Source organism: Branchiostoma belcheri, unplaced genomic scaffold (genome assembly GCF_001625305.1).
Source record: "Branchiostoma belcheri isolate BF01 breed outbred unplaced genomic scaffold, Haploidv18h27 scaffold3, whole genome shotgun sequence".
Taxonomy (NCBI): domain Eukaryota; kingdom Metazoa; phylum Chordata; class Leptocardii; order Amphioxiformes; family Branchiostomatidae; genus Branchiostoma; species Branchiostoma belcheri.
In genome coordinates, this window is record NW_017803909.1 from 3,929,283 (window position 1) to 3,940,704 (window position 11,422).

At 43.4% G+C, this 11,422-nt stretch overlaps 1 protein-coding gene across 4 annotated transcripts in view; it reads right to left on the minus strand.

The window, feature by feature from the left end:
• LOC109473742 (axoneme-associated protein mst101(2)-like) overlaps positions 1 to 10,344 on the minus strand; it is a 31,857-nt gene extending 21,513 nt beyond the window's left edge. For 2 of the 4 annotated variants that reach the window (XM_019773750.1, XM_019773747.1), the window contains exons 1-2: positions 5,408 to 5,577; positions 3,145 to 3,324 (exon numbers count right to left, since the gene is read on the minus strand). In XM_019773750.1, coding sequence (XP_019629309.1) covers positions 3,145 to 3,324; positions 5,408 to 5,528 — 301 coding nt within the window. In that variant the 5' untranslated portion in view covers positions 5,529 to 5,577. Of the gene's footprint in view, positions 1 to 3,144; positions 3,325 to 5,407; positions 5,578 to 6,059; positions 6,139 to 6,505; positions 7,198 to 10,176 lie in introns of those variants that run through there. The other 2 variants (XM_019773749.1, XM_019773748.1) reach the window with 2 other exon arrangements.
• Between the last annotated feature and the right edge of the window lie 1,078 nt (positions 10,345 to 11,422).

The following is an 11,422-nucleotide window of genomic DNA, read 5'->3' on the forward strand; positions in this document are numbered from 1 at the left end:
TAGACAAAGAAAACATTTCTTGAGATCTGTGGGTAAACATTACCGCTGATAATGGAACGTTCTCAACCCTTTGTTTATTGAATCCTAACCACGACCCACATACGTCAACTTTTACTTCAGCAGATTGCCCTAGATCGTTTGCCGCCCTTGCAGATCGGAAAGCAAAACAAATTAAACAGACCAAGCGGCGAAGAGAGATGAGCAATTAGGCACCATCAAATTCTCCCAACCGTGACTCCCTTATGACAGGTTAACTTTGGTACGTGACGACGCATATGAATTTCAGAAGTTCCGACCTGTTTCTTTCGCTGGGATACAAGGAGAGTTTTGAGACATAGAATTTGCAGAGAGTGGCATCCATTTAACTACCGTTAGGTGGTGCACCTGTCTTTTATGAACTGTAATACAACCTGAGAGAGAATTGTCAGTGGGAGTCTGGGACCTCTACTTGTCTGTGAAAACCGACACTGCAGGTCTAGGGATGTACAGTGTGACCTTCATCCATGGACGGAGATGGCAAACATGCACCTGCGTACATTACCCCAGGGGAAAACAGTCCCAGCTTATTGCATCTGAGCTATCGTTTCCTATCTATTCCCAATTTGCAGGCTCTTTTCTCTAGATTGGGTATATATTATCTAATAATGCCAAAGGAATTGAGTATTCTATCCACGAAACTGAGCACACAATTCATGCTTAATTTCCCCCCCTAGTGTAAGTCATCAATACAGTTTCCGATGCTGTTGTATGTATGGATGCAAATTTTTGCTACGGTTTTAGGAACTGCCTCAGATGCCCTAGTTTGCAAGCGCTGATGCCACCCCATGTATAAACATTGAAATGTCCCTTATTTCTGCAACGTCCCATCGCCTGGTTGTTAAATGTCACGCGCGTGTGTGGATTGCAAGACTGTTCCAACATGGAATACCTCCTGTCTGGGTCTATAGGTTAGACACACGTCACATCACTTTGTAACAATCCGCAAACGTCAAACCAACTTTGATCACTAGACTTCCACAGAATCTAGCAAGGAGTATAACTATTTACACTCATATTTACAGTGCTTCCGTGTGCGTAACTGAGTGATAAAAACATGCAGATTTGTAGTTTGATTGAATTGCATATGCAAGTTATGTTAGAATATATCAGGGAGACGATTATGGAGATCGAATATAGCGCACGCACGTTGCTTTAAACAGGTAATTTAGGATTCAGAGAGCGTCCCACGGCGTCCCTCGGGACGTGGCGTGACGTTCCACGGCGCACCATAACGGGAGATCTATGGGCTGCAATCATCAAAATCGGTGATGCACAGATTTGCACGAGATCTAATGACGGCGAACTGTGTTTTAAATGATTTTTCAGTTACCCTAAAATACGCGGCATCTCTTCCCGATACGCCTTTCTATGATCATCCTCCGTAATCGTCGTTATTATTATCTTCAATGTCATACATCAACAACCAAACTGAAAATAGTTGTTACTCTCCCGCTGTTCCAGACGACAGAGGAATTCGCTCATAAAATAGGCGCGAAATTCTCTCAAGGGAGAACGATGTTTAATCAATAAATCGTGATTCTTTTTTTTCGCCAAAGGTCGCTCACGCCATGTTGAAATCGGATATCGCAAACCTTGCCACGCTTCCAAAGAGCACCGTTTTTGACACAATGCTATATTTCTCGAATCGTGGCCTATCAAATACCTGTATTTTCTCGATTTTGGTAGGATCAAGACATCACGGGTATTGTTAAATGCTTTTGATAACATCTACGACATTGACGGATGGATCTGCTTGATAGAAATCCACATCGATATATAGAAGCATGGCCGCCTTTCATCCACATCATAATCAAACAGCACATGACCATGCATAATGCTGCGCACCTCAGGGCCAAATCAGTGCGCGGCAGTACCATTTCGTCGCACCGTGGCTGATTTTGTGACTACAATGTTTTAAATTGTGTGCCCTTTTTTTTGACAGCATATTTTCATATTGTTACCGTGACCGTCACGTCATCACGGCTTCGCCCTTTGTGTGCCAATTCTTTTAAAAAAAGGGCAACATACAGCTGTAGGTTGACAAAAAGGCTACAGAATGGTGGCTAGCCTTTAGATTTTTTTTACAAATTTCACTGTCAAGGCTGAAAGATCATCGTTGCAGTGCCCCATCTACTACTACTTCTTCGAACTGATTTAGAGTCTGTTGGACAGGAACGTCCGTTGTAATTCGTTTTCTGGGGTTTTTAAATTTACCACCTTGCAAAGGTCAAAATCTTTCCGCTACGTCGAGCACTTGGACGTCTTCCAATCCTGCATGGTCGATAAGGGTCAGCGGATAGGCGGATTGAATTTTTCTAATACAGCGCATTTGTCTACTTTTCGTATTCTAAAAGTGTTTGTCGCAACAAAGCCACAATCTTGGTATAAGAAACGTCTTGCCTACACATTTCTTGCAGCAGTTGCTTTTAAAATCTACAAATTAATTCAACAAAAATCTACTAATCTGTTGGATGAAAGTACTAACTGCAGACGATTGTTTTCAATCGGCATCACTACCAATAATGCCTCGGGACAAAAGCACATCGTTTAAGAGTAATCAATTAATCGGCAAGCTGCGCAGTATGATTGGTTGAAATTACGAATCGTTTTGTTCTTATCTACAATCAACTGTACCATGTTAAAATGGGTTTTTAGATTGTATGCCCACTACTACTGCCAAATGATGTGGGCATCAATGTTAATTTCCCTTAGGTTTACAATAAAATAAAGCGCATTGCGTGCTATTTCGGTTTATAAGGTTGAGTTAGATGGCGCCAACCTTCTACCATCTAGACGACTTTTCATTCCCTTGCTATCCTATTATCCTTCCCATTTGTTCGTATCACATGAATTATCGATAAGATCCGCTCCACCATCTCTAGGTCTTTGCCGTGGATAATCAAATAACTGCCAAAAACCATTTAACGTCGGCTGGACAAGAGTCAAAACCCTATCTATCTTTAAGAAAGAATATTAAGAAAATATGAACTCTCCTCGACAGTCATACATTTATAGATGGTTTGCAATTTAGAAAACGTCTGTCTACATTTTAGCAACTTCTCATGACATAACGGTAGAAACAAAATGTGTCAAAAAAACTAGTACCTTCTGCGGGCTTCTTGACGTCCCCGTCCGGAGGTTCGCCAATGGGCCCGTCCGTCGGAATCTTGCGTCCGTCATCATCCGTCAGCGGGATTTTTTCCTCCGCAGTATCGGGGACGCCATCTTTGGGCTCTTCTCCGTCTTCTCTCGGCTTGATCTCGTACCAGTCATCACCCTCCTTCCCTGGGGGTGGAAAGATGCACCGTGAATATTACAGGATGCGAAATGACAGGAACTCATATATGTACAAAAATATACTTAGTCTGATATCCCGCAATATTAGCTGGAGCTGCTCAAGCGATGCGGATTGATAATATGAAAATATATATATACGTCTGTCTGTATTAATCTTTGCTTCTAAAATGCTTATCTACTTGAAATGCGTAAGCGTCTCAAATTATCAAAAATGGCGATTGGTATAATCTTCATAACAAATTAAGTCTGCGAAGGCAGAACCATATCTACGATTTCACAAACCTATCCACGAAACAAAAATGGCGATGTGCAAGCCGGCATTTTATCATGACGACGTCCGTCCTTTTATGCCAAGCAATCGCCAATTGTTGTTGAAAATTTTGGCGAATTTGCATTTAACCTAATTATTCCGTAATCACAGCACAAATCATCTTTCACATTATTTTCAGATGCATATTTAGAGAAAGGGGTGCATGACCTTGTTATAGGCAAATTGAACTTGACCTCGTTTTTCTATAACACACATCTTTAGTTCGATCATGTGTAAATTGTTATAACTTAAGGGGGACAACAAAACCGGTTAACTCATCGGATGACCAGTTGTTAAACCAGGACCATAATTGGTACAGTGGGAGGTGAAGAATGGCCTATTCCCTCCGGATAATTGGACCATTACAATCCAGGTCAGCTATCGGGTGGGCATGATTTGATTTCAACAGCTTGTTTTATTGCCCTCCCCTCTCTACACCTGCGTTCTCAACATAAAATATTGCAAACAAATTCCATACATTCCGCTTGGAATAAATTGTGTGGTGTTAATAAACTTATTGATTTTATGAGAAGCATTTTATTACATGTTGTTGGCCATACCGGGATATCACATTTTTCCACCACGAAAACAACAACTTGAATTCTGCTTGAACAACATGGCCAGTAATGCCAGTAGACCCAACGTTTTTGTATATTTGAATTTTACGGTCACTTTGGGAAGGGATCAGTATTCCAGACGTGTACGTGCTCAGGGTAGGCCATCAGGGGCGTTCCGTTTCTACATCCATTATGCAAGAAGAGGGGAGGCAACGCTGGCCATAACCAGAATATTGTGGAGAACGGCGACTGGTGTATGTAAGAGCGGTACCATATGTTCTGTTAGAATGGCTCGACGTCTAGTTAGAAACACGATGACGACAAAGTAGGCTCTGGGGTGACAGAAAAATTTTGCGACACACTTTCTAGAAACTCTACACGCTTCCAGATAGTGTGGCTGTCTGGCTGTATGTAACCCCGCTGCCCTTATTAATTACTTTATCGCAACTGTCGACTCCATTCAGGCAGCACATTGTACCCTTGTCAAGTTGGTAATCATATCGGCTCAAAGTCCAGACGTCACTTGTTTGAAAACCAGTCTACTACCTAGAGATAGGGTGTGACCTCAATACCGCAGCACGCAGCAACAGTACAGTTGTTGTATAATCTTATTGCAAACTAGCTAGCTTATTATAGAAATGGACAACGTGGGGAAAATTGGTTTGTATTTCATTGTGATTTCTAGATGTTTTATCAACCAATGGATATGGCGTCAGCTATACACTTGACAGTGGTAATTAGATTGGAAAATGCAACATACCAAAACCACAGTCTGACCGCTAACATAACATTTCTTTGCAGAAAACGACAGGCTATGCTGAAATATTAGATTTGTCTGAGACAGAATTTATGAAAGATGGCGAGTCGAACAGGTAGTGCGATAACAACTACTTTTATGTGGTGTGCAAACAGACCACTCGAAATGACCGAGTGTCAAGGTACGCTACCTACCGTGCTTTTTTAAGGGCTACCAACGGCTAACGGGGTAAAATTTAACCCACTCTTTCAAACACCAAGCAAAGGTCATGCGGGCACGGCAACTATGCCTATCAATGAAGACCAGACTAATCCGAAGTTCGGCAAAAACACCGTTACGTCATGTCCCAGAAGTGGGAGGGCGATCAGAGGATGACCTAGACATGCTAGTGGTGCGCTATTCGGCAAACAAGGACGGGGCAAACCGTCAACGTGGTGGGACTTTGACCTTGTCTATCCCGTCGGAAGAAGAGCCATAGTAGCACGGAGGCGCTAAGAACGCTCCCTCCATAAGCCAAAACCTTGAGAAGCCAACCAAGTAGGCTGGCCCGCAGCCTGTCTGATGGCATCTCAAGACCGCAGGCTGCAGAGAACGTCCACTTGTTCCCCGTTCAGCTATGGACGACGCCTTTGGGGGCGTGGTCAAACTAACAGAAAGGTCGCATAGCTCCAAAGAGATTGACAGCGCAGCCAGACCGTTTGTATATTGGAAACAGCAGGCGGATGTACCCAAAATGGTGGGAAGGCTGCCAAAAATTGAGAACACAACCTTTTCGGTTGCCTACCGAGAATGATTCACCATATGACTTGCACCATAAAATGAAAATATTGAATTTTCTTGCATACATCAGTAGAAGATTCCCAGAGGATACAGGGGTCTGTACTATGTCGACATGCTCTGTACCGTATCAACTTGTCAGCATTATAGGTTCAATATTATGGTGTTCTAATGCATTGGAGTGTGCGAGTTCTAGAAAAACATCCAGTGTCATGATTGCACTACCACACTCACACAGGTCGGGGTAGTCCATTGCTGCAGAGCGCTCGAGCAGAATCACAACACACAAAACAACACCTGGTGCATCATGATGAATGCTTACCTTTAGGAGGTCTTCCCACACACCGACAGCAAGCACAGCATTTACAACACTTGTTTCCCATCTCTCACAAGCCGTTTCCCTGCGAAAATAAATTACAAAAGATCAACCGTTAGCTAGCTAGACAAGCCGTGCATAGCCTGGTTCGTGCAGCCCGCTATCTGGTATGTTGCGAGTTCGGAGGTGACACTAAATCACCAAGAATGACAAGCGTCCATCCCTTTCCCGCCATTACGGTCAGCTCTGGTGTCCGGGAATAAATTCCGCGCATACAGAAGAGGGCAGTGTTGGGTGAACAAACCTCGAACAGTGTCAGCTCTCCTGACACATTATACTCGTCCACTTAAGCCTTCTTTGTCGGTCATGTCGTGACGTAAATATCAAACGACACAGAATCTATACACACACCGAACAACCGCCACGGTCTACGCGGTAGAGGAGCATCTTACCTTCGAGGAAAAGGTTCCCTCTCCAGTCAAAACCAAATCTGGGATATATCCGATTTTTGCAATGTGATCGCAGACAGTATCCTGTTACCATGTGGCCCGTAACGATGTATTTTTCCCCACACTGGCTGGTCAGCCGCCCTTCCCTCTCCAAGCGTGGCACACAGAGGCAGCGAGATGTTTGCTTGTATGACGGTACTGCATGCAATGAAAAGTGGACGATCGATCGCGGATATGTCGCACAGCCAAGCCCCGGTAGGTCGAACCGCTCCTGCGCTGTATCAACCGGCAGACGTAATTTTATTTACATCCATGGGGAGGTGCCCGTGACCGGTTCAAGGCTAATCGGCATGGACGTGACTTTGTGGACTGTTTACGGGTTTTGAAGTGGCAGAGACAACGTATCTTTCTTGACGTGTGCTCAACACTGTATCGAATCTCACGCGTAGCTTAAGGGGCCTTGAGTGAAATCCCACCTGCCTGTGTGTACCTCAGGTACTACAAACAAAATATACCGTCAAAGGTGACGGGTCAACGACCTCTGCATGGACATCACCAACCGTGTCTGTTGTCTACATGTCGAGCTGAACAATCCTCCATCGTAATCCGTCAACACAACAAGAGGGACGACACTTCGTAGTCCTCCTTCTGGAGTGTGGCTTGCAAAATAACCACGGCGCCTGTTTGCTAATGTCACGGAGGTCAGAGGGGAGGAGGACACGTTGCCAGGCTAAGTTCCAGATGTCGGGGAAGAGAGTTCTATGGGAATCCTATGGGGCTGAATAGTGTAACGTTACTGTTGTGGTTTTTGCTGAGAGGCGGTTTTGACTGACGGAAAGAACACATTTCAGGCATGGCGGCATCTACTCGCGATTTTTTCATGGTTGATCAACAGCATATATTCAGATCCCTTCAGGAAGCTCAGTGAGTCCGCGACTTTGGAAATTTTCTGGACTTAAGACCAAGCTTGTGTTGTATGATGGCTTCTACCCTGGGCTTCGAATTGGGGAGACTTCCGTCTGAAATAATTGACTTTGAAGGTGACCGGAACGGAATGATCTGAATAGAGCAATGTCCAAATCAAAGTTATCGGAATATAGATACGATTGTCCATGGTTATTTTAAAAGGGCGACGTCTTTTAAGAATTAACTCATTCTTTCCAAGTGTCCATTCCATCTCAACAGCGTCAGAATCATATATCATCGTGGGAAATTAAACATTAGATATCAAACTGCCCCCACGCGTCCATTGCCTAACTGCCCTCTGCTCTGTATTATATAAATCTAACTGCCCTCTCTACCCAAGAGGATAGGTCAATTACTTCTCCGATGTTTTCGCAAACAGATCGCGTTCATTCATTCTTCCCGGCACCACAGAACAAGTGCAACCGGGAGCAAATTTTACTATTTACTTTACTATACAAATTTGGCTTTTACTTGACGATAATACTATAAGACAATGACGTTGTAGGGTATGGGTTCAACCGTCATTATTTGCAACTGCAGCAAATGTTTTTTTCTGAGCGTGAGAGACTACAGAATTCGAACTTTTACTTGTGTAACAATTATTTGGAGAACTTTGCTTAATCATTGATGAAGGTAGCACAAAAATAGCTCATATTGACTGAAAGCGAAAGGGCAGTGTGCCAAAACTCTAAGATGATAAAATTAATAGTAGAAGGAGGTAAAAGACACATTTTAAGCACTCATCTTGCTTTCTAGATCAGATATCCACATGTATGTCTGAGTTGCAGCAGGGCGTGTGCACAATGCTCAGCAGACCACGGCCTTGACATTTGTATTACCTTTCGGCTTGGCTGCGAATTCACGGCATTGTGCGTGATGTGAGGATTTTGTTTCACCTTAGATCAAACACTCAAAAGTAAAGACTCCGAAGGCAGTGTGCTTGTAATATCATGAGTGAAGTGCCTACTTTTTTTGTCAAGCACTGTGCCGAGAATATATATATGCAGATTTTATGCACTGCCTATAGAAGATCACAAGAAGACACAGGATACATGGACACAGCATCCTTTAAGGTTTGATTTGGCAACACTACAAAAAGCCTTTCGAGGGCGGGGTTGACTTCGCCAGCCAAGCGATCTACAGATGGCTGCCTTCAGTTAGCAAATAAAGGAGGCATCCACAGAAACTAAGAAGTACATATATTCCATTTCAGATGAAAGTCTTGGAAGTGTACCGATCGTTTTAACGAAAACAGAACATCTTGATTCTTGACACAAAGTTACAGCAGTTTAATACTAGTTACCTCTGAAACGCCTGGTATCTACCATCTGTCCCTCTGGGCCAATATCTTGTGCCGAGCCGAAACCGTAAAGCATGCCTGGCAGCTGACCCTTTTGACCCGCCGGTTAACGACTCTTGGGTGTGTGATCTTGAAGGAGTATCACGTGAAGAAGTGAGTCATGGAGGAAACTTAAGTCAGGGTGGAGCCCAACTTCACACCCACTCCTTCAATGAACGCTACATTTTTGCAAGCATCCATATAGATCACCGAAGTACATGTAGTTGGCGCTTTACATGAAAACTAAAAGGCAAGAGAAATAGTACACTTCTTTCTGGATGTATATATACATTTCTTCATCGCGGATCTTGTATATTATAAAGTCTAAGACCTCTGAAAAAAATGAATCTAATGGCCTATATATATACACCAGAGTCATGTTTCGGCAACTTTGAGAGAAACATCTCATTTAAGGGACTTGATTGATTTAACGTGATATTTCATTGCCAAGTACATCTCGTATTCCATGTTCATTCTCGTTCGTTAGTCCAGGAAGCGCGTGTCTCTTCACTGATTAGGCGGATCGTGCACGACGGGAGGCCGTCCTGGAAGGGCGTGGGTCTTCCTGCCGTTGGACCGACAAAGGCTTTACAGGCATCTCCAGTCACGGCCAAGTTCAGCCGAGTCATCCCCCACAGAACACTCGGCCAAAGATAGGAGTGATAACAGTGACAATGGTTCTTTTCCTTTGAATAGAAAGTAATCCGTTCCCCCGAAGTAACTAAATACTGATTCTGTGAGAGGCCGATAAGAAAACGCTCTCTACGAGAATTTCAATTGGTTGACGACCACACAAATAGTTTTAAAACCCTCCTCTTTAAATGAAAAAAAATCCACAAACTTGTTTTATTCTGTACACGTGCGTAGCCGTAACCGTGTTCACAGGCTGCACTTATCACCAGTACTGGGCCATGAGGTCGCTAAAAGGACAACTTATACATGTGCATATAATGCTTTCTTACGAGTTTACGACGTCTACAACGTCAAAGTAATGGCTGTATAGATAACTGTGGAAATCCTCTCAATCGTTGTCTATTCCCTCACGCAGAGCTAGGTCTTATCACTAGTACAACAGACGGTACTAAAAGTCCCCGGCCTTCCGTAATATCCATACAACCGGAATGTACTAGTATATATTCAGTCTGATGCCAGGGTTTAAAACGACTACCACTATATCCATTTTTCCAATGGACATATGAAATTTAACGTACGTAAATTTAACTCTACCTATGTACCTGTGACATAGCAGTGAATGTTCTGCAGTGAAAGTGTTTTCATACACGACATCATGGCTTTCATGTTAAGTGTTGGCCGTTTTAAAGACTAGTTAGTAAATTCCCATGAACAACATTCTTGATTGTATCTTTACCTGTAAATCTGCCAGTCCCTATTCATCGCCTGTACACCAACACTTGAGACGTACTGTCACACTTCGGCGCGTCGTGTCATCAAGTGTCTCTACACACGTCTGTCTCGTGACGACTGATTGGCCAGGTAGAGGTCACGTGCTCGCAGTCGCAGACGACAAGATGTGCTCCAGGGAAAGGTACACCTGGATTCAGCCGGGGAGGTAATATCGTGCACAGTTACCTCAGAGGATACGATTTATCTCTCGTTTATCAGTCTGTCATTTTTCAAAGGCTTTCGTCACGTCGCCGCCATGCCCCCGAGGTTAAGGACGATTGTCTTTGTATCATGAAAACAGTGTCTGATAAGATAAGGTGTAACCAGACATATGCATGGCTGACATATTTTCCCACCAGACTGGCGGCAAATGAAAGCACGCATTAGGTACAAGCAAAATAACGGAGTGTATTCTTGGCTATTGAGGTTCAGATAAACAAAAATGCATCTTCACATGGAAGAAACCTACTTCAAAAGGGCCTTCTAATTCTAATCTCAAAGCGAGAAAAAAAGTTTGACCTTCTGACACCAAAGTAAGTCAATTTCAAGGCTGTCTGAAAACATGTCCACCGTTTTATAACGTTGTGTTTCCCAAGCCTTTGGGAATGTGACCTACACATGTAGGGTTTAAGACTCAGGGAAAACACGTCGCTGTTCCGAGCTTACACAAAACAGAAGGAAAATCTACTTACCGATTCTTTCCCACCGTTGGTTGTGCCACCACAATAGCAGATAATTCCTACAAGCCCGGAGAGGCAGATATTATGTGTGTTTTCGATCTACTGATTACTTTCCGAGGGCGGACTTACGTTCAACCATAACAAACATTGACGATCTCTTTCAACCCACTTATCAAATGAAGTGCGTAGAGAACATGTAGTTTAAAAACTTGTACATACCAATCTGTAATTACTACTCATGGTCCCATGGGTTTATGGAAGAATGTGGGCTCTCTCCCTTGTTGTAGCCCTACTGGTGACCGACTCTAATTGAAAAGGTTGTGGAAGTCAAAGCATGTCTTTAGAAAGGACCGATCACGTGGGAAATCTAATTTCTCAGATCACCTTGAGGAAAAAAAGCGGTGGGAAACAATTAAATACGAGTTTCGAAGGTCGTGAAAAATCGTTTAGAAGACAAGAAAGAGAACGCTCTGTAATATTGTTGGTGACTTTGAACGCCTTATTTGGCAGAATAGGATACCGCCTCCAGGA